General features: G+C 41.8%; 5 protein-coding genes across 12 annotated transcripts in view; 3 read left to right on the top strand and 2 right to left on the bottom strand.

Annotated features, from left to right (window-relative positions):
- LOC119115042 (rho GTPase-activating protein 6-like) overlaps positions 1-5501 on the bottom strand; it is a 64703-nt gene extending 59202 nt beyond the window's left edge. The window contains exon 1 of the mRNA XM_037239188.1: positions 5421-5501. The gene's annotated coding sequence lies outside the window, so the exon portion shown is untranslated. The remainder of the gene's footprint in view (positions 1-5420) is intronic.
- Positions 3766-10792, top strand: egfl6 (EGF-like-domain, multiple 6). Of its 3 annotated transcripts, none has more exons than XM_037239197.1 (13): positions 3766-4091; positions 5450-5556; positions 6206-6298; positions 6389-6508; positions 6586-6705; positions 7292-7426; positions 7500-7622; positions 7922-7984; positions 8389-8631; positions 9598-9666; positions 9751-9846; positions 10024-10286; positions 10365-10792. In XM_037239197.1, the coding sequence occupies exons 1-13, from the start codon at positions 4018-4020 to the stop codon at positions 10470-10472; spliced, it is 1614 nt and encodes a 537-aa protein (XP_037095092.1). In that variant the 5' UTR covers positions 3766-4017; the 3' UTR covers positions 10473-10792. The 3 variants fall into 3 exon arrangements, with proteins under 3 accessions (XP_037095092.1, XP_037095093.1, XP_037095091.1); XM_037239196.1 differs by having other exon boundaries at positions 3767-4091; positions 9595-9666; XM_037239198.1 differs by lacking the exon at positions 7922-7984 and having other exon boundaries at positions 9595-9666.
- A 722-nt stretch (positions 10793-11514) lies between these two features.
- On the top strand, positions 11515-13332 carry rab9a (RAB9A, member RAS oncogene family). Of its 3 annotated transcripts, none has more exons than XM_037239201.1 (2): positions 11515-11635; positions 12060-13332. In XM_037239201.1, the coding sequence occupies exon 2, from the start codon at positions 12098-12100 to the stop codon at positions 12704-12706; it is 609 nt and encodes a 202-aa protein (XP_037095096.1). In that variant the 5' UTR covers positions 11515-11635; positions 12060-12097; the 3' UTR covers positions 12707-13332. The 3 variants fall into 3 exon arrangements, with proteins under 3 accessions (XP_037095096.1, XP_037095097.1, XP_037095098.1); XM_037239202.1 differs by having other exon boundaries at positions 11518-11635; positions 12057-13332; XM_037239203.1 differs by having other exon boundaries at positions 11519-11635; positions 12079-13332.
- A 664-nt stretch (positions 13333-13996) lies between these two features.
- trappc2 (trafficking protein particle complex 2) lies at positions 13997-15183 on the bottom strand. Of its 3 annotated transcripts, none has more exons than XM_037239205.1 (5): positions 15089-15183; positions 14793-14963; positions 14571-14715; positions 14391-14476; positions 13997-14318 (listed from the first exon to the last, which is right to left on the bottom strand). In XM_037239205.1, exons 2-5 carry the CDS (start codon positions 14883-14885, stop codon positions 14220-14222), a joined length of 423 nt encoding a protein of 140 aa, XP_037095100.1. In that variant the 5' UTR covers positions 14886-14963; positions 15089-15183; the 3' UTR covers positions 13997-14219. The 3 variants fall into 3 exon arrangements, with proteins under 3 accessions (XP_037095100.1, XP_037095101.1, XP_037095102.1); XM_037239206.1 differs by having other exon boundaries at positions 14793-14958; XM_037239207.1 differs by having other exon boundaries at positions 14793-14903; positions 15089-15155.
- A 179-nt stretch (positions 15184-15362) lies between these two features.
- ofd1 (OFD1 centriole and centriolar satellite protein) lies at positions 15363-21378 on the top strand. Of its 2 annotated transcripts, none has more exons than XM_037239182.1 (22): positions 15363-15646; positions 15739-15927; positions 16008-16076; positions 16148-16169; positions 16304-16411; positions 16477-16613; positions 16689-16862; positions 16944-17050; positions 17122-17241; positions 17342-17415; positions 17491-17582; positions 17653-17842; positions 17911-18041; positions 18114-18225; positions 18295-18924; positions 19102-19249; positions 19343-19434; positions 19907-20047; positions 20114-20274; positions 20360-20524; positions 20944-21008; positions 21170-21378. In XM_037239182.1, exons 1-22 carry the CDS (start codon positions 15554-15556, stop codon positions 21213-21215), a joined length of 3066 nt encoding a protein of 1021 aa, XP_037095077.1. In that variant the 5' UTR covers positions 15363-15553; the 3' UTR covers positions 21216-21378. The 2 variants fall into 2 exon arrangements, with proteins under 2 accessions (XP_037095077.1, XP_037095076.1); XM_037239181.1 differs by having other exon boundaries at positions 19099-19249.
- The last annotated feature ends 12 nt before the right edge of the window (positions 21379-21390 follow it).

Below are 21390 nucleotides of genomic sequence, written 5' to 3'. Positions count from 1 at the left end.
AAGACAAAGATTGCAAGAGTGATTTAATCATGTGATTCCTCCTAAGGGAAGAAAGGCTTTTGTAGAAAATGGTGATAGGTTGCTTGCTGGACACGTGTGTGACCTCAATGATTTTATTGCACCTGAAAGCAGTCTTGAAGTGATTTATGAAAAGTACGAATGATAACATTCTAGTTATGATGCACAAATGTAGTAATAGAACTTCATTCTGAAAATCTGTTTGTGAACCATAATGTATAAGAACCAAGTCATTTGTTTCCATTCAAATGAATAGAAATATAATGAATCTGTTTTAGTCTCAGCCAGAAAATGTCACATTTGATCAAACTGAAGATTTTTGTTAACTTTTGTTTTGTTTCTGTCTTTCAGCTTTCTATAAGTACAACCCTGTCATGGTGCAAGCTTGTTTTGGAAATCGAGACAACTCAGTCATTCACCCTGTTGCACTTGCACACAGCCATGTTGCGAAACAGGAAGTGACTTTTAAAGCGGTAAATGAAACGTCAAGTACAGCTGGTGAATTAAGAGTGGTGGTGATGAGCTTGAATTTCAGTTAAAGGGATTTTTATTTTGCAAATGATGTCATAATGCGCACCTATTTCTCAGTTAATCTCAGTTAAAGCAAGATTTTTTTTTCTGACGTGTGCAAGCAGACCTGGTGAAGAATGTCTGCATTCTACATGTCTGCATTCTACATGTCTTAACGAGAAGGGCGCAGTGCATGGCAAATACTTGAAGAAATATTTCGGGGTTTTTTTTTTCTTGCTTGTGCAAAGCAAGCGTCACAATATAGTTGGGTTCAAAGTTTCTTGACTGTGACTACCATCTGCATGGCCCTCTATGTAACGATAAATACGCTGCAAAATTAGTTGCATTAGTGCACCAGAATGGAATGGCGGTCCATTATAAGATCTTTATTAAAAATGTGAACTTTAAAAAGATAATACTACCCAGTTTAGCAATAACAACAAACTCAGCCCCAGCTAGAAACAGGAAATGAAGTTTTTCTTTTCATTTTCAGGAGGCTTAAGTTGATGGGCACAAAGTTAAAACCAAACAATGTAGCCACATTGATTCCAACATTACGTGAACGGGTTAAATGCTGCTTCCGAGACACTTTGATTGTCACAGTGAATCTATCGTTGTTTGCGCAATCCCAGTCGACAAGTATTTTGGTCTAGATGCACATGCAAGAGTGAATTGTTTTCTATTGCTGAAATAAACTCAACTAAGTCTCATGAAATTTGATTAAATTATTATTTCTGTGCAACTTGTGAGGCATATTTTTGGGTGACCGTCGGGGCATTCGGATTTTGAAATTCCAATGCGCCGTGCGTGATGCGGCAGGAAGCACAAAAAGGGAAGTGAACGGTTCATGCTGTTCTGTAGTGAGGTGATAGGTCAGCATTACGCTTGACACCAACATCACTATAACAAGTTAAAAAAAAAGTGAAGTCATGTTACCGCTTAGCATTGTCTGAGACAGAAATAATAAACCACAATCATGTTTTGAACCAGGAAATCCAATGAAAAAAATATAAAAATAACAGGGCGTCTGTCTGGCTTCTTCATGAATGCCCCCCCCCCCCCCCCAACACACACAAAATGAAAACCTACACACGCACAAGAAGAACATGCAATCTTCACAAAGGAATTCCACAAGATTCCAACCCAGATAGGATTTTTTACAGCTTCATCAAATTTGATCCCTCATCATTTGACAGTCCTTTGGAGATACATACATCAATCATAGTAGTGTCAAATTCACTATTGCGCAACAGACTTCTTCACATGAACAAGAAAGGCACTCAGTAGAGCGAATACCTCTTTTCGGCTGGAACAATTCTAAACCTGCCCCTTATATTAAACAGAATTTAACACGTAGAATGTCCTTTTCACCATTTCTGGTAGGTCACTGCCCCATTTGGTGGACTTTGCAATTGGAAATAACTTTAATTGTAATGTTTCCAAATAGCCAACTAACAAACTAACAAATGAATCAAAATGTAACTTTTCCCACTTAGAAGGAAATAAAAACTATTGTACGCTGAAAGTACATAAGCTCAAAGTGTGTTTTATTAGCACATACTTATTTCAGTCCGTCTTGCAGACCGTGCGTGTCATCGCCCGCTGAGGGCAGGATGTGGTTGCGTATGCGTATTACAAAGTCACCCATCAACTGTCATACGTCTCCTTTTATAGTAAAAGCTTTGCTCCTGATGACTCTGAGTGGATGAGCGTGTCTCCACGTTGACTGAGGAATGGGGAGTCCGATATCGCCTTTCACTGCGTTATCAAATTAGAACTTATTGTTTGAAAGCTTGGCATCTATTTAACTTACTGCGTTTGTCGGAATGAGTTCTTGCGGAGTGGCCACGATGCAATGTTTGGGTTAACAAGGCCTACATAATTATTTGCAACATGCATTTTTAAATCCACAGAGTTGCATTATATAGCAGATGCATTAGAGGTTTTCCTACCGAACACTTTTGAAATAGTGACGGGAAACAACACAATCAATGGCCGCCTATGTTTGCAATAAAGCAAATTATCTGAAGCAAATCGATGGTGTCTATTGAGAAAGTATCACCACTTTTTTGTTGTTATGATGGGAAAGACCTGTTTTTCACTGGACAGTTACGATACACAAAGAACTGCACTGAATGTGACAAGCTTTCTGTCAAAAAAAATAAAACTATGAATGATGAAATATATCACTACAGCATATCAACTGATTATCACAGCCTTGTAGAATATTTACAACAGAATCAGTACAAAAGCTCTACCAGACCTATTAAGCCACTCATTCAATTTCATATTTGCCAACGATTGCCACAAAGAGCTGCAACCTTTTGTTCAGCCAACGACTGGATGCTTTCATGCATATTGGGGCAGGGCTCCCCCTACTGGTTTAACAGTTAACTGTGCAATAAACGTTCTCAAAGCAACAATATAATAAGCAAACAGGTTGGATACGCATAAATGGGAACCTTTTTGCTTCATCAGCTAAGTTTCCAAAATGGTCACATTTGAAACTATACTGAAGAAAGAAGTGCATTAAAATGAACACATGGTGCATATTGTCAAACTATCAAATCCCATTTTAATGTTCCCCATTAAAACTAAGTGAAATATCAGCGGTCAGAGATAGTACGTTTTTGATGGTCTTGACAGCTGTACCACACCAAGCTATACTCGAAGTGAACTTTGGCAACATGAAATTAGGGGTCCAGATGTCTTTTAATGCTTTAGTAATCACCAATACCGGTTTGGAGCGCCCTCTTGTGGTCAATTTATGGTCAAGGCTGACAGAAGCCCATGGAGACGTACGACTTTTTTTGTTCTTTTTTTTTTAACCAGGGCTTCAATGCAAGTCTAACAGATGTTGATGGCTCTGAATCAGTTTCAGTGCCCTAGTTTACATGATTATGTGGTTTACAACAACTATGATCAATGAAGCTGCATGGTTACCAAATTACCATTAAATCATAAAGCCATTCATCATTGAGGTTTGAGGGGAGCAGATGTTGACGTATGAGAGTTTATAATTTATGAGAGGCCTAAGTGTGAGTGGTGACAATTTATTGATTATCACGTGACGCCTATACAGGTCAGGCTAATGCATGTTAAAGTTATCACAGGTAAGACAAAAACTGGATCAATTTGAGTTGTTTTCATTCTCTTTGCAGACCTGCAGTAGGAATTCCATGTGGTATGTGTATTGGGTTTCAGTGAGCAGACATAATCCCCACCCCACTTACCCACCCACCCCTACTTCACAACCACCCTAGCGCTCCCCACTTCTATATTTCCAGAGAGGAAAGAGCAAATAATGGGACACTGAGTAGTGCTGCAGCTTTGAAGAGAAATACCTTTTTCCTTTCCTGGAGGTGCCTTTGTTGTGGAAGTAAATGCAACACAGCGTAGATTGTGCAAATAGAAAAGTGTGAGATCTGCTCTTGCACAGGAGCTATAGAGAGAACCGCAACACAAAAGCCAGTCCGAGAACTCCCAGCGATGACTCCAATCACTGTCGTCAGTGCACTTTTGCTCCTGCTCCACATCTCATCTCGAGATGCAGAAGCACGAAGGTGAGTTGTAAGCATTTTGAGCATTTGTGAGTTAAATGGTTGTTTTTTAACAGCATATATTTGATTTAACAATACCACGAAACCCAGCCTGTTTTAAATCTTTACACCCGCTTGACATTTTTTTTAATTATAATTGCATGTTTGCACTCCAACAGTTGGTTAAATGGGGCAAAGGAAGTTAAAGGGCACCTGTCACTCTCCCTTGGGCTATTTTGGTTAATTTAACTCCTGTCTCGGATTCCTCAAGTCCCACCGGAGCCGAGACCACTTTCAAGGGGTTTGCTGCCTGCCACTGCCAAACTGAGTCTATTTGGTGTCAAAACTTCCCAGCGACTCATCCTACTATGCATTCCTGAGATGTTTAATCTCTGTGTAAAAGGACTTCATTTACTACGGGGTATAAATATACAAGTGTAATGCAATCTCTCGTTATTTTAAATGTGATGCCTGACATGCACAGGAGTGGAGGAAGATGCCGGCTGAAAAAAACAGAGTACACTTGAATATCACTGAATGGAACGTAGACTTGCGCCAAGATCATAAAATCCGTGGCGCACTTGACTCGGGTTTGTTTGTCTATCTGTTTGAAATGTAAGTGCCAACTTCTCAGATCCTGGAGGATAAAAGGATGGCCAGGACATTTTGTATCCGAAATACCATTTCAAGTTTTGCAATAATGCAGAGTCAGTGCTTAACTGTTGCGAGGATAAGTTCCTGGGAAAATGTGACTGGACAAAGAACCAGTAAGTGGCTGTAAATTAAAAAAGTTTAAAAAAATAAATAAAAAGAACTCTAGAGATGTTCAACGCCACTCTTTTTTTTTCTCAGACCAATACCAGTACAAGAATTCAACTATTGCGTTATCACCGGTACCGATACCAAGTACCGATACCTTTGCTGAATAAAATGACATTTAAGGAAAACCCCAAATCTAGTTTTGCCCGTCATGTCCGAACATACGAACCGCAACCGTACGCTTTGTGCTTGGCCGAGGGTAATGAGATGTTGCATAAAGCGTCAAGGTGCAGGAAGCAGGAAGAGTCTGATTAGGGTGATTTACACCTTCTATAACCGACATCCTGTCAACTGATTGTTGCTCCATGGGGAATCCTACTTTTATCACCGAAGGGAACATGTAGGCAGATGTTGTGTTTTCACACCACTGCTATAATTAACCTCAAAAATGGCAACTTAGTTGGACTGTGGATGTGTTGGACATGCTTACATGGACTACCAAGCTACACGTGTTTCAATGTCAAGAGAACATCTAAGCAGCAAAAGCAAAGTGTCCATAAATTATGTTTTTGACAATAAGATTACACATCTTACCTTGAACCTCTCTTTGCTCCTCCATAAAGGCAGCTGAGACAAGTTTCCACTGGAAGCCAACCAGGTGTGTGTCGCTACGGCAGGAAGCTGGAGTGTTGCTATGGTTGGAAGAAAAATCGCAGAGGCCAGTGTGAGGGTAAGAAAGGTCAAGTCAAACCCTTCTAATCATAATCAGGGATTGGTCCAAGAATCAAATTCTGTGTTTTATCTATAAATTTTGAAAAACTGGATGCTTTCAACTTTGTCGGACTGTCTGGGTAAAGACTATTTTATGAACACCGTGCCTCAGTGAACAAGGAAGGTCCCAAAAAGGATTTGGAATTTGGTGTGGAAGAACTAAACCTCAACCACGTCAAACCAACAAAATCTTTTTTGGGACAACCTGGAAAAGGTATCACTTTTTTTTTTTTTTTCGCGAGTCACTGTTTGAGCTGAATGGCACCGAAACAGAATGGGGGAAGTGGAGCCATCTGTTTTCAAGTATTTTATACGCACTCCAGATGCTACCACTGACATTGTCAAGCAGCTAATTATCTAACCATGGGAAGCCTCGTCATTGCGTGATTACACAAAACTCCTGCAAAATTCCGCCTGGCTAGCCTCTGTAGTCTGTATTAAGAATATTCCATGCTCCTTAAAGTCCATTGTTGTCGTAAAAAAACGTGAAGTGGAGTTTCTTAAACCACACTGGAAGCCTAATATTTGTGGTTTGACAATAATCCATCTTTTCCTCACCTTCCAACGATTAATATTTGTCTGCTTCTTCACGCTAAACGTTTTTCCAGCCCAGTGCGAGCCGGGCTGCAAGCACGGCGACTGCGTCGGGCCCAATAAATGCAAGTGCTACCCGGGATACACGGGAAAAACATGCAATCAGGGTGAATATGCATTCCGCCTCAAAAGATTGGATTGTAAAGCACTGCTTCCAGTTGGAGACATGAAAAATATGATTTCTTTCTCTTTTGAAGATTTAAACGAATGTGGCTTGATCCCTCGCCCGTGTGAACATCGTTGCATGAACACCCACGGCAGTTACAAGTGTTACTGCCTCAACGGGTACACTTTATTGCCTGATGGATCTTGCGGAAGTGAGTCCCACCAGGTCTTTGCACATCATGTGTTAGGTTTTTATGATTTTTTTTTTTTTGCTGACTGTGCATGTTAGATTCCAGGACCTGCTCACTCGCTCATTGTCAGTATGGCTGTGAGGAAGTTGATGGGGAGATTCGCTGCCTCTGCCCCTCGGTGGGACTGCGATTGGCACCAGATGAGAGGACTTGCGTAGGTGAGGAGAAAAAAAAAAACACTTGCAAAGAAACTGTTGTTAAAAAAAAAAAAAATGTCTAACATATGGTGCAACCAAAGACAGATCAAAGTAGGATGTAAGACAAGAAGAGGAAACTCGGGATACAAAGGGGGGAAGGAATTGGCTTTGGCTTGATTCCAATGTATGAGGGAGTTTTATGCGTAGGGGACAACTCTATAAAATTTCTAATTTGTGGCTATTGCGTGCTTGGCTGGTAAATCAGAGGGAGGCAATTAAGGTTTGTAGTTCCACTACGCTTTCTGAGTTAAAATAGAGCCAACTTGGCTTGGGCACAGATAAAGGAGTTGGAGACATTTCAGAGCCTACTTCGAGCCAACAAAAACTGGGGAAAAAAAATGTTGTACATGTTTTCATTTCAGCCAAGTTACCATTCCTGACATTTATAAGGCATAAACTCTTGACGCACTCATAAAATAGAAATAAAGCCTCACCTGAAGGCAAAATAGTGCATCCACATGAACATCAAAAGAAGGAAACAACTTTTAACCAGTTGATACTCTGATTGGTCGAGTGATTCTGCATTTTGTGTTTGATTTCCCTTTAGATGTCGATGAATGCGCTACCGGAAGCAACCTTTGTCCATATAACAGGCAATGTGTGAACACATTCGGCAGCTACTTCTGCAAGTGCCGGGATGGATTCGATTTGAAATATCTCGATGGCAAATACGATTGTGTCGGTAAGGTGAATCAAAGATAATATTCAGGAAAAGGATCTGCGGTCGGAAAAGTAAAAATTCTTGTGATTTCCAGATCTGGATGAGTGTGCATCCAGCACCAACAAGTGCAGCCATCAAGCTGTCTGTCTGAACACTCAAGGATCGTACAAGTGCCGGTGCAAGTCAGGCTTCCGAGGCAATGGCTTCGAATGCTCCGGTGAGATCCCGGATACGATACACGATACCGAATTACAAACCGACTCGTCTCGGAGGTTCCATTTGAGATGTCCTAAATCTTCACCCGGTGTCCAACAACAGATGCTTTTCTTTCCCTGACACTCCGCAGAACCGACAGGCATTTTTACGGCTGCATATTTTTAGTTTGAGTATTAATACATCAGCGGTCAGTTCCAGTCTGATTTCCTGCACTTCAGAGCTAGTAAAGTTTTACAGATGGTAGACGAAGAAAGCCAGAGATTGTTTGCCGTGAATGAAGGTGCTTTCATTTTTTTATAGTCAAGCCGTTTTATCAGAGGTCATGGAATGGAAAGAGAGGCAGCGCAGATCATGTCCTCAATGGTGAGACTGTGCGGAATCCGAGACGCTGCTTTCATTGCAACCTCCCTGCCCGGCAACTCCATTAATGAATTAATCGCCTGCTTTTCCGCAACTCCTTCCGAGAAGTCATCTCGACTTTCCTCGTGGTTATCTCACAGCAGGCATCAGGCTTGTAAACTGCTGCATGACATTTGTACAAATATTGCCGTGATTGAACTCTTTCGTAACCAGGTAATGAATGATAATTTATTTCATAATCTGAAGTTTGAACTGCATGTTAGTGATTGTTAATGTATGCAGTCTTGACTTTTTGTTGTCATTTGTGGTGCGCAAGGTATTCCGATGCATACCATCTGGTGAAATACTGAAAGCCCTCCCACATGTTTGAAATCCCACATGGCTAATTTAGTTCCTCTTGCCTATAGCTATACCAGACTACGAAGAACAAACCGGAAATCTGGGAGGTAAACTTGAGAACGAGGACATCAAAAACATCATCCCTGAACCAGTTGTGACCCCACCTGAGAAAATCCACCCGCAGTCTTTTGACTATGATGGAGAGCTACACACTGGTGAATCAACTGTGGGGACACCAGTGGACAAGTTTTCTGAAGAAGAGGAAGAAGAAGAGGAAGACAACCAGCTCAATCCGAGAGGAGATGTTTTTAGTAAGTGGCTTCAGTTCTGTGTAAATGCTAACTGGATGTCTGCTTGTTTTCTGCTCATATTTCGTCACATGGGCCTTCATTGTTGCATTTCTTGTGATTTCATGAGATCACATGGGCTACGATGCCATTGGGGTCCATGATTATTAAATGCGAAAGTTGTTTAGCTTGAGGTGGCACCTAAAGCAACAAGCTAAAGGGAATTTAAAAAGTGCGTTCAGAAATTCAAGCTACCACCACAATATTGTGATAATCGTTAAATATTTGAGTCATACTGCCCTGAATCGAATCGAAAGGAGCCTTAAATGGCACACCCCTAATCATTCAGATTACTAAAATTATAAATGCTGGGCCTAAGGTCTTTGAACAAGTATAGGTTCAAGAAAATTGGGACGGATGTATTTAGGTCGCGTTTCACCCGTCATCTTTGGGGAAACGCCAGGGTCTGTGAAAGACGTTACCTAGCGAGAGACGGGCCTCAAGGCATCCATCACCTACCGGAGATTTTTTTTTTTTAATACTCTTGGCAAGTAAGACCTGAGAGATACAACACAAGTCATCCTGGATCAACTTCCCATACCCTGGGAGAAGGTTAAGAAGCCTTTTATTCCGCTTTCCCCAAAACAGCTGTTGTGCAAACAGACTGACTCCTTGCAGGAAGGTCTGTCATCAGCACTGGAGATCTTTCACTACACTAGACCACTTAAGGGTGTTCGGGTTCAATAAGTCCAGCTGTCACTTGACTGAATGTCGAAAGCCGCCTGCTCTTAAACGCTTGGGGGGCTGTATCCAAAAGTCAGAGTTCCTCCCCACTCAAGACATGATGACAGCAGGGCAAGTCCAAACTTGCTGGTTGAAATACAATGTATGGCTTTTGGAAATGTTCAAGTCACATAAAAAAAGTTGTTAATCGATTTTGTATGTAGACCACAATACACAGTTGTTATTTATCTCTCGATGTCGCAGCAGAGGACTTTGAATCGGTTTTTGGTCCAGCCAAAGAGGTGAAACCGTTTGAAACAGCGCCACTTCAGGAAGGTATGAGAAATGACACTTCCACTGCATAATGAGTTTTTATCTGATAACTGGGAACATAATCAAGCTTTTCTTTCTTTATACTAGAGTTTATCATGGACTGCAATTTTGACCAGGGAGCATGTGAGTGGGTCCAAGACAAGACTGATGACATGGACTGGAGCGTAGCATACCATGGCAGAGGTAATGAATTTTCAAAAATAGTAGATGGAGATTACTAGTCTATTAGATGGAAGGGAGTTTTAACATATTACATAATATAATTGGTGCTGGTTAATACAGTTTATGTGAAAAAAATTAAAAAACGGCAACTATGGCAATTTCGTTCATTAGTAAATCACAATCACAAATTTTCTTCAGGTGCTGAGTACTACATGTCAATGAGCGGTCTGCTAGGCAAGCAGGAGAACATGGCCAAGCTCAAGTTGCTGCTCAGTGATCGCGCAACGCAAGGCAGCTTCTGTCTGACATTCAACTACCGTGTCGTGGGTCACAACGTGGGAACGCTCAAAGTGCTGTTGGATAACAACGCTTACCCGGTTTGGGAGCAGAGCCGCAGCAGGAATCAGGAATGGCAGATGGAGCTCCTCACTGTGGCCTGGAAAGAAGAAGCACCACAATCAGTGAGTCATTTGGCGATGTTGCGTAATAATATGGATCAGAAGGTAACACTACTGATGTCATCAATGAATGTCTTACAGATCATCTTTGAAGCTCAGCGCGGAAGAGGCGTTGGAGGGGAGATCGGGCTTGACAATGTAGTCTTGACCTCAGGGCCGTGTCAAGAAGATGAATCTCAGATCTTTTAAGAATCACCTGTGTCAAAGTCATATCAACAATGTTTCAAAACCGTTCTTAGAATCAGTGATTGCATATTAGTTGAAATGTCATGGCCTGATTTTTATAAACATCTCAAAACATTGAAAGGCCAACACTTGGTCATGTTCAGTCATTATGTATAATAGATTGCTTTAAATGAAAAAAAAAAAAAAAGTCATTTGAAACGCGATGTTACAAATAGATTTTTGAAGACAGGCTAGTTTCTATGATTAAAAAAAATTGTGCATTACTGCTGTAAATTCTGCTTTCACATTTCTCTGTAGTTTTACATTAAATTTCTTGTTTTCTATCCCTGTCTCTTATTGTGGCTGCACCCTGAATACAAACAACTGTTTAAATTATGCAACTTTGCAAACAACTGTTTAAATTATGCAACTTTGCACTCCAGTCAGGTTAAGGTAGTTTTGCACATGATCTACGTCCAAATTATTTTTTTTTATTTTCGCGTGTTAATCAGCCGAGCTCGCTGATTGGTTTATTCCGTCACGTGACCGGGGCTGTCCATTGCTTGCAGGATCGCTGTCGTTAGCATCCCAATAGGCTAGCGGCGGTAGCATCGAGCCTTCGGAGTGACCAGGAAACGACTTGACGTTGATTATCTCGGGCCACGAAAAAGAAGGCAAGATGGAATACACATACATTGCACATATTTCTTTCTTTTCACGTTCAAACGGGCGCGGAAGCTAAATAGATCGAACTGCAATGTAGCGTTTTTGCAATGAAGTAAACTCGTCTGTCTTCTTAACCCCAGCTGTGCGGATGTCTTTCGGTATTATTTGTTGTTTATTATTTGTCAAATAGCTTGTGGATTATTCTCCTCTACCGCAGTATGTCATCGACATACGACGTACGCACGACATCACACATCACGTCACAGCTATGGCAATGTATGAGGCAATTACATATTGGGAGCATTTCTACCTAGCAGGTTTTTAAAAGGTCCATTGCGAGCTGCCCAGCTGAAGTCGCTGTCTCCTGCCAACCATTTACCAGTCAACCGCTGTTTTGCAGGCAGTGCAAGTGGAGCTTACATGGCCGTCCATACCGAGACTGAACAAACGAGCATGTGACTGAGTAGCAGGGTCTGCACCACATGATCTGGACCAGTGGAGGAAGCTTAAATCAATCAGTGGTGAGTCTGCAACCGGCTATCACATCTCGTGATTGTATTTAAGATTCGTTTGCTTGTATCAAAATTATTTTGTGTATTTAGTACCCAATGACATTTATTGGATTTACTCAGCCACAGAAAGAACCAGATGTGTATTTCAGTAAAAATCTAGTTTCCAGCAATGTAGTTTATAAAACACTGCTCATAAATGGCAGGTTTAGCATTGGAAAGGTGTGGTATCCATTTGTATGTTTTTTTTTTTTATACGTGAGTCACTAATTGTGTATTATTACTCACCCAACTTAGGTGTAGACAGCATGGGTGTCTGTCTTCATGTGTTTGATGTGATCGACTGGCGACCAGACCAGAATGTAGTTTGCCTGGAGAAATACTATAGCATTATGTTTGTTCATTAAAGCAGTGACATGTTGCATCTTCGAAGCAGGTCATCCCTTTCATCGCAGTGATTTGCCACGAGCAGCCATGTCAACCAAAACGTCTCTCCTGAAAGTTATCCTCCTGGGCGACGGCGGCGTGGGAAAGAGCTCCATCATGAACCGCTACGTCACCAACAAGTTTGACGCGCACCTTTTCCACACCATCGGCGTGGAGTTCCTCAACAAGGACCTGGAGGTGGATGGCCACCAGGTCACCTTGCAGATCTGGGACACCGCCGGCCAGGAGCGCTTTCGTAGCCTGAGGACTCCTTTTTACAGAGGCTCCGACTGCTGCTTGCTCACCTTCAGCGTCGATGACAACCAGAGCTTCCTCAATCTGGGCAACTGGAAGAAAGAGTTCATCTACTACGCTGACGTCAAGGAGCCGGAGAAGTTCCCTTTCGTGGTGCTGGGCAACAAACTAGACGTGAGCGAGAGACAAGTGTCCACCGAGGAGGCCCGGCGGTGGTGCCAGGAGAATGGTGACCACCCCTATTATGAGACCAGCGCCAAGGATGCCACGAATGTAGCGGTGGCCTTCGAGGAGGCGGTGCGTAGGGTTTTGGCGATGGACGAGCGAGCGGACCACCTCATCCCAACGGACACGATCAAGCTCCACAGAAAGCCTCGTTCTGCCGCCACCTGCTGCTCATAACATCTAAGTTGCTCACCGCAACCTTCGTAAATAATCAGGATTTGCTTACAGATGAGGTCAGTTGAAAAGGGGAAGCACTAAGTGTGTCTTACTACATATAATTACGAAAGCACTGAGTTCAAAGGTCACGTTTTAAGAATGAATTAACTGCATTTCCTATTAGCTTTGTGTGGGTACCTAAAAACATGCCAATCTGTAGATGAGTGCAATTATGTGAAGATCGTGTTAATATTTAGATTTGCATTATTTCTTATTCCTCACATATGTTACTAACAAATCAAGTGATTTTTGACACATTTGCACGTTTTTGCCTTGTGAATTGATTATTACTAAGTTCTCAGAGTACAAATGCTCCCTAATAAGCATTAAAAGTGGAAACTTGCATTTTTTTTATTCACTCGTACAAGAAATTAAGAGGAAAGTAGTGATGCAATTGTGGCTATTGCTGAAGAGCACCTTTGATTTTTGGTTTGGGGGACATTGAGTCTGTTGATTTTTTTATGCTTTACAGTTGAAGGTCTTTTTTTTTGCTTTTTTTTCAAAACTGAAATAAAATGCTAATACTTGCATTTGTTGTTCATTATTCATATGCCAACCAACAAATAAAGCATCTGGGATGAACTGAATTCTTTGACTCTTGAATTGCAGAAATATGTGGATTGAATTTAAAGGTGATGTTATTCTACAAATTTCAAACATTTGAGAGGAAGCAAAGCTACCAAGAACTTATTCCCCTCCACGGTTTTCATATTCAACTTAGTCCTTGAGGCATGACCAAGATATGAAAGGCTTGACTTAAGTAGCACTGTGATGATGGGGGCTGGAAATATCTAAAGGCAGATTTTCTTCAAAGGTTTTATCGACTCACAAGATAAGAATGACTATTGGTGGACTCATCAGTAACAGACACAGGGCTCCACTTTAGGCTGATAGCAAAGATTAAACAGTTGGACTTTTCTGTTTTAAAAATTAACAAAATTAACTCTTCAAACTACTGCCAGTTTTGAAGAAACTTTCGAGAAGACTGCACTCCAGATTTTTTTTAACTAAACATTTACTTGTGAGTTAGGCATTTGTTTGCCCTGGTAACTTCAGGTTTCTAACACTGGGAGATCAGTTTAGGGTGGAGTGGCCGCTCAGTTAAGAACAAAAATACTTAACTGAATAATTATCATCAGGCAATAATAAAGAAGCAAATTAAAGGGAACTGGTTCTCAAAAGAACCGGTTTTTGATTCCTGTTTATAGGACTACAGGATTACTTTCAACAAAACAAAGTGGAAGAAATGAGTTACAGGTGTCACACCGGTGTTCCGCCTTTAATGGCACTCCTTTACACACAGGCTGCTTCCTGCTTTTGATATTATACGGGCCAACTTTCACCCGATTTGTATGAGTACAATTAATGCAGAGCACCTATGTACATAATATTACAAAAATGCTTTATAGAGGAAATGTGTGTACAGTCCATGTGACTATTCACAAGACACAACGCAGACAGCAAAATTACACCGTTAATTAAGAAGATGTTTCTTTCCAAGAAACTGTACTTTCCTCTCAAAAGCTGTAGAGCGGATAGGTGCATTGGTCTCATAGAATGGATTCATTGCAAACTGAAATACAGAAAAATCCACATTAATAACTCACAAACTCTATTGAGAGCCATTCGATAACAGACGACTAACCTTAATGTATAAATCGTAGACATCATTAAAAAAGTTCTTGATTCCATCTTCCTGTCTCACATCGTGAAGCATGATGAATCTTATATGTATGGCAAGAGTAATTAAAGAAAATTCGACCATAATCAATTAACAATCTGCATGCAGTGGAGAGGAAAAACACAACAACATAGTAAAGGATATGTCCTGCAGTGACAAAGGCGGACACAAACCACTCGTTGAACTTGTCTACCGTTTTTAAATACATATTGTTAGACTGCCACATGTTTTCATCCACCAAATCCAGGGCTGCGTGTGCAATAAACTGGTTTAAGTGACGGTGGTCATCCTATGGTCAAAAAAAGAAACCCACTGAAATTGTACGCATCGTGGCGACATATACTAATATTATTAGGGACACCTTACCTTGCAGTCAGGTTTCCCTGATGGTAAGAACTCCATCTCAAACACCGGGTTGTCATGATGACCAACCATGACAAAGTAAAAACTGCCAGACATTATTTTGACGGCCTGTCCCTTGCAGTAGAATCACACCAAGCGAAACAGCAATGAAACAGTCCAAGATTACCGTCTTTTCTAGCACAATAACGACAGTCATATACAAACGATTGCTGGTTTATGAATACGTATACGAAAGGCAGTACCAACATAGTATGTGTGAGTTAAATTGAAAGGTAATATCATAAAAATGAAAAACTCACCGTTTGTTTACCTACTTTTGAAACTTCCGGTATGCAGCGACGGCTGGCGCATGTAGATGACGTCACGTCACATGGTCTGTTTGCAAAAATTATACCTATGTAATGTTTTTTGATCAATTATTTTAGTGGTGGTTGAAAACAACACTAATCATACAATTATAACTCAAAATATGTAGTTGATGCCATAAATCATTTTGCAACAAATGTATTACTGTGTCATAACTGTTGAACAATGCAGGATGTCCGTTGGCGGATTTAAATCTCAGGGCACGCCTCCTGCGTCATGAGGATGCGCTTCAGTTTCCAAGCGCAACCTAAACCACTCAAAAACAACAACAAATTTGAAATGATTTCTCACAATGTCATATTATCGTTGACATTGGCTGACATCATCTAGGAATGCGCTAAGAGGTCGTCGATCTTCTTTTGATTCCTTGAATTTCAGGACCTCGAATCATACAAAAAATGTCAGCAAAGGAAGATGCTTTATCCCCAGACGAGCTGAGGAAGAGGCTTTATAAAACGCTTAGGGATAAGGGAGTACTGGATACACTTAAGGTAAGTCATCAGTATTTTAGTCTGTAGCCAAATAAACGATTTCCTTTCAATTGCCTAATTCTTCTTTCTTATTTTTACGGTGTGTGTATAAGACTCAGCTGCGCAACCAACTCATCCACGAATTAAAACCAGCACCGTTAAGTGGAGCAGGACCATCACTGCGACCAGATTCACTTTTGGTCTCAGCTTGCAACAACATGGTGGCTGACTATCTTCACAGCTCAGGCTATGAGTACTCACTATCTGTATTCTGCCCTGAGAGTGGCCTGTCCAAAGAGAAGGTAACACTGAAGTGTTTACAGCCCGTAAAGGGAATCTTATTATTTTATGTATAATAATATTTTTTGTTGAATTGTTTTAGGTGCTCAAGAAAGGAGATCTCCTTCGGCATCTTCAAATCAGCCCTGACTCACCACTTTACAAATCCTTGGTAATAAACAGTAAAAGCTGAAATTGTTGAAATGTTACGCATCAGTTTGAATGTGTCTTCTTTTCTTACAGTCTCAGACCATCGATAATACAGGTGAGCTATATCGTACATAAAATAATATATTTCCTCTTATAGTTCCCATACTCATCTTCAATATTGAAAGATGTATTATTTTCTTTCAGTAAATGTCAATTATCTTTGTGACACATGTCCTGTTTTCCGAACAGGCTTTTTAATCAACCTTGTGTCTCACATCACTGACCATCAGACTACGAGCCTTCGCCGCGATGCCGACACTCAGACAACAAGCTCAGCAAGTTATGAACAGTCTCTGGGTATGATTATTTCATTTTTCAATTTTCAATACACATGCATGATGTGCCCTTACATTACGTTCCAGTTGAGAAGATGAAAATGATCGACAAGGAATATGAGAATGTGAATTACAGCGGCGAAAGGTGGTTTTCATTTCAGTCTAAGCTGGCTTCCTATAAGAGAGAGTTAGAATCCCAGTTGCAGACTGAAATGACAACAAAGGTAACTGAAACAAATTCCTCAAGCCTCAAATATCTTATTTCAATGCGGCTTTAATGCTGTCGGTATTCTCTGTAGTTGCAGCATTTTAAAGAGGTTGAACTCGCCAAGGTCAAGATGGAGGAAAAAGTGCAGTTCCAGAAAGAGTTTGACAAGCTCAAACAAGAACTGGAGAGAACCTACGAGATGAAGACGAAAGCGTTGAGCACCAGGGAGAAACACGCCATTGAGCGCCTTCAAAAACAACAGGAGGTGAATAACAAGCAGCACTGAGGTTTTTTTTGTGTGATTGACTTTAACCGATGCCGTCGTGGATACTTTTTATCGTCTCAGATCGAGGAAAAAAATGTGTACATGCAGAGGCAAATGGTGCTGAAGGAAATCGACACGCTGCGTAACAGAGAAAATGAACTGAAATTGCGAATGGAGTCTTTTGAGGAGTAGGTTTCGAAATCATGAAAATAAATAGATGGATTGTTGACGATGATATTGACAAAAATTCTGAATGCAGGACTTGTCAAATACACCAAGAGAAGGTTAAGGCTGGCGAAGAGCTGCTGAGGAGACGAGAACTAGCAGTGAAGACCATGGAAGACATGTATGACCAAAAACTGAAGAATGAACTTTCCAGGTATCTGAAGTTGTCTTTTGGGTCATCCCACTTGTTTCAAGTGTGCTTATTCCAACTCCAGAACTTTCCATTTGACATTGTATTGTGCATGTGACCTTAGTTATAAGATGGAGCTAAAGGAGGATTACAATAAGAGAACAGAGCAACTAACAACCAGTGAGAAGCGAAACAAAGGTGAATCTTGAAACCAACCCAATGTTGTTCTTCAGCATTAAGCTCATGTTTAATGCCTCTTTTTTTTTTTCTTAGAGGAAAGCATTCGCATTGAACAAGATACGGCTGCAATCAAAGCCAAATTGGAGGAGTACAATAAAGCTAGCTCAGAGATGAAACAGTTGCAGGTGATAAAAATGTCGGAGTTACCGAATGAGTCGCATGACGTCCGTTGAAAAAAAATCTCTGGTCCTCAAGGGGGAGCTCGACACTGCGCAGCAGCAAACTCATCTGCTCCGTCAGCAGAACGAACTGCTGAGAGAAAGGCTGGAGAGTATGAACGACTTCCCCAGTTTGAAAGAAGACAACGCACACTTGCAGGGGCAAGTGAAGCTACTGAAGAAACAACTGGAGGAAGCCCAGGAGGAGAACCGGCATCTCCATGCAGGTGAGCGGCAGAATATTTCAATAGTGTCCTCGTTTATGTTGAGCGCCGGATGTTCACCCCGCTTTCAGATTTGGGCAAGCCCTCCGACGAGGAGCTGGCCTTGCAGGTGGAGCTGCGCAATCTTCAGAGCGCTCGCAAACTGAATGAGGAGGAGTTTGCCAACCAGAAGCACGTGCTGCAGAAACAGCTCCAGTTGGAGGTGACTCACCTTCTCGCCTCACAGTGCGCTGAGTATCGATGTACGGAGTAACCCTCTGCTGGATTGCGGTAGGTGGAGCGATGCGGTCAGCTGAAGGTGCAGCTGATGGAATGTGAGGAGAAGCTGCAGTGGACGACCGCTCATGTTGACGACCTCAAAATGCAGCTTCGCCAAACCCAACAAGGTATCTGGTAGCGCGGGAAGCTTGCTTTGGCTCAGAATACAAAACTGGGTCAAATACTTTTTTCCACAGCTCTTGAAAACGAAGTGCTCCTCAACCCCAAGCCTTCCCTGGTGGACCGCTCTGTGATGGACAAGCTGGCCCTCCCCGACATCCACGTGGACCGAGCGGCGCCGTGGTCCCGAGCGGCTTACGTCGGCGATGTTGGCCAGCTCGCGCACGCCGACTCCAACTCCGACTTGGAGATGCTGGCCGAATGCAACGCTCGCATGCGAGAGCTGGAGAAGGAGTCTGAAAGCTTGGAGGCAAAATGCCGAAAGTACCAGCAGAGGGCAGCGCGCTCCAGCGTCTCACGAAGGCGCCCCTCAACCCCTTCAAGTCGGGCTGACTCGCCTCAGCTGACACAAAATTCTGACCTCTCTCACCCTTACACCTCCCACCTGTCAAAGAGCTTCATTCGACCACTTTCCCCCAAAAAAGCACGAACCCCCTCCCCAGCAGCCTCTGATGCCGGAAACGCCTTTCCAGCTCCTCAACACCGAGTGACCTTCTATCAAGACCAGCTTAACAAGTCTTACGGCATAAGCAGCCTTTCGTCAGCTGAACTTCAGTCTACGAGACGTGATGACCCCCCTAAAGAGCAACGCTCATTCTCACATGTGTCCTTTCTCACCAGGAGAACGCTTCCTTCAGATGCAGCTGGTACAGAAAGTCGATAGTCATGTTCAGCACAACACACTATGTGAAATTGAAATTCTTAAAAGCTTTAAAAAAATTTAAAAAGATGAAATTTAAAAAATTCCATACTGTAGTGTGCCCAGCGAATGTACGTCTTACCCATAAAGCTTTCATTATTTAATTCTTCGCTTTTGCCAGAAGTCGCTTCGGCGGCGTTGCTCCAGGACTCACAGGACAGCCGCCTCCCCTCGGCCCCCCAAGACGAGGCGTCCAGCTCAGGTGAATTCTCCCCCGAGCTGAGCCCCCCTCGCAGCCCTCAGCTCCAGAGCACGGTCCGAAATCGTCACAGGTACCGTCTGGCGCTGCTTGCTGTTATTTTTTTTCCCCCAACAACAACAGTGACACGCATGCATCTGACAGTGAATTACTACTTTCCTTTCAGTGTTCCAAATCAACAACACGTCTCCTCCAGCTCACATTCCTCCCCGCAGCCTGAGATGATAAACATTGAGGATCTCACTGGCATTTCACCAGGTAGCCTTAAGTGGTGCTTCTTCTTACCACTCCGAATTTTGTTGACATTTTACGCACACAGCATAAAAGAACTCTGACTAATTTGCTGCTGGCAGTTTGGAGTTGGACATGTTTCATTTTACAGTATATCCACAAAATTAATTATTTAAAAAAAAAATCCACACTTTTCCTTGCTTTAATAAATTAAATATGTTATATACTAATACTTTTAAAAAAATATTTTATATGATTTGCAATAAAAATATTTGCAATGTAGATTTTCTGTGACTTTCCGCAATAGGCGACATGTCTTGTCTGGAGGTTTTGGCTCATGTGCAGACCATTTTAATGAGTTTCTGTGTGAGACCAGAACCTCACACAGTGGCCAAGATGAAGGGCCTCCGATTATGTATTCTTCGCTGCTTCTGTGGCCCTGTTTAGGAGGGGCGGTGGGCAAAGCATAAAAGATCCCTTTGTCCGTGTCTCCCTCTAGAACCCGGCTACATTCCAGAGCTTCTCTTGGACACTGCCGTCCCTCTCTCTTCCTCCGAGGCCCCTGGTGGCCCCACCGTCCCCCGCCCACAGTCCCCGAGGGACCTCCCGGTAGCCGCGACTGACTCACGGGGCCGAGTGGGTGAGTGACAAGAACAGTTGACAAGTCCTGTAAGGTATTATAATACCTTTTCTTTTTTTCCCCCAGAATCTTCCCAAATCTCAACAGCCCCTGAGATTGAGGATAAAGAGGATAAGGAACAGCGATGGGAACGAGAAAGAAAAGAAAGGCAAGAAGTGAGGCGAAGGGAGCAAGAGGAGGCCAGAGAGAGAGAACAGCAGGAAGTGGAAAGACTAGAGAAAGAAACTGTAACTAACTGACTAGTCCTTTACTTTTGTTTGTTTTTGTCTAAACCACTCATCCCTTTTGTTGGTTTCTTGTGTGCTTGCTTAGCTCTTACAACAACAAAAACAACAACAACAACAACAGGAGGTGGTGGAGGAGAAGGAAGTCAAGGCAGATGGGGACAAGAGGCAGGAAGCAGAAGTCCCAAATGAAAACCCCTTGGAGAAATACATGAAGATGGTTTTGGAAGCCAGAGAAAAGAAACAAGACAAGGTAAATCCCACCCATGCACTGGTAACAAAATTAAATAGAAGCAATTAAACCGTTTGTGCATTATGATTTCATGATTCAATGTCAATTGACATTTGTACCACTCCTTCTGGTGTGTGTGCCTTTGCCACCAGGGGGCAGTATAGAGACAGACAGTGTAGTGACAAATCATAAAGAAGAGTTTCACAACTAAGTGACTCAGTGAGCGGAAGTAATATTGGTCATTTTTCATAGATGATATAAAAAATATGGCTATAAATATTGTTCTATTGCAATTTGTATTGTGCTTTAGCTTTAACGTGGAAGTAAAAATTAAAAAAAATCTTTTTGGGGATAAGGTCTATTATTATTTAATTATTTTAAAAGAAAAAAATCCACTGTAGTCATCTTGACTTTTATTGATTTTTTTTTTTTTTTGTCAGAGCTCTGGAGGTGAAGAACACGTGAGCCCAGAGGTCAAGAGTTTGTCTGAGGAGAAAGATAATAGGTATGGCTTCACTGATCCATTTTAATAATACATACATAAGCCTCCACAATCCATCCCCGAATGACATTTCATTTATTTTCTGCTCTCTCATCTCCTATTTTACTTTTTATATCCCCGCTCAAGTAGAGTCGCACTTAATGAGCTCGTCTTTGTTTCCACAGCATTGCAGCATACTCGCACAAGGATGAAGATGAGGATTTTTGGTGAACTGCTAATTTGCTGGTGAATGTTTTTACACTTTTGATACATTGTGGATGAAGAAATGCATGAACACCAACACATTCCTTGTATTTGTTGTAAAGTGAAAGATTAATAGAGATTTTGCTTTCACTTTTTTTTATTTTCATTAAAAAAAAAAATAACAGGCCAATTGTGTGTGGGT

The sequence above is a fragment of the Syngnathus acus genome, chromosome 21, assembly GCF_901709675.1.
Source record: "Syngnathus acus chromosome 21, fSynAcu1.2, whole genome shotgun sequence".
Lineage (NCBI taxonomy): Eukaryota > Metazoa > Chordata > Actinopteri > Syngnathiformes > Syngnathidae > Syngnathus > Syngnathus acus.
Note: the sequence above shows the minus strand (reverse complement) of the source record. Positions and strands in the feature narration are given on the sequence as shown.

Excerpts from the sequence above, each read along its gene's own strand:
- egfl6 (XM_037239196.1), top strand. The coding sequence starts at position 4,018 with ATGACTCCAATCACTGTCGTCAGTGCACTTTTGCTCCTGCTCCACATC. Across the intron at positions 5,557-6,205 it reads TCGCAGAGGCCAGTGTGAGG|CCCAGTGCGAGCCGGGCTGC; the intron begins GTAAGAAAGGTC and ends ACGTTTTTCCAG. Across the intron at positions 9,847-10,023 it reads CGTAGCATACCATGGCAGAG|GTGCTGAGTACTACATGTCA; the intron begins GTAATGAATTTT and ends AATTTTCTTCAG.
- trappc2 (XM_037239205.1), bottom strand. The coding sequence starts at position 14,885 with ATGTCTGGCAGTTTTTACTTTGTCATGGTTGGTCATCATGACAACCCG. Across the intron at positions 14,716-14,792 it reads CAGGGAAACCTGACTGCAAG|GATGACCACCGTCACTTAAA; the intron begins GTAAGGTGTCCC and ends TTTTGACCATAG. Across the intron at positions 14,319-14,390 it reads TCTACGATTTATACATTAAG|TTTGCAATGAATCCATTCTA; the intron begins GTTAGTCGTCTG and ends TCTGTATTTCAG.
- ofd1 (XM_037239181.1), top strand. The coding sequence starts at position 15,554 with ATGTCAGCAAAGGAAGATGCTTTATCCCCAGACGAGCTGAGGAAGAGG. Across the intron at positions 16,614-16,688 it reads AGACTGAAATGACAACAAAG|TTGCAGCATTTTAAAGAGGT; the intron begins GTAACTGAAACA and ends TATTCTCTGTAG. Across the intron at positions 20,048-20,113 it reads TGACTCACGGGGCCGAGTGG|AATCTTCCCAAATCTCAACA; the intron begins GTGAGTGACAAG and ends TTTTTCCCCCAG.
- rab9a (XM_037239201.1), top strand. The coding sequence starts at position 12,098 with ATGTCAACCAAAACGTCTCTCCTGAAAGTTATCCTCCTGGGCGACGGC.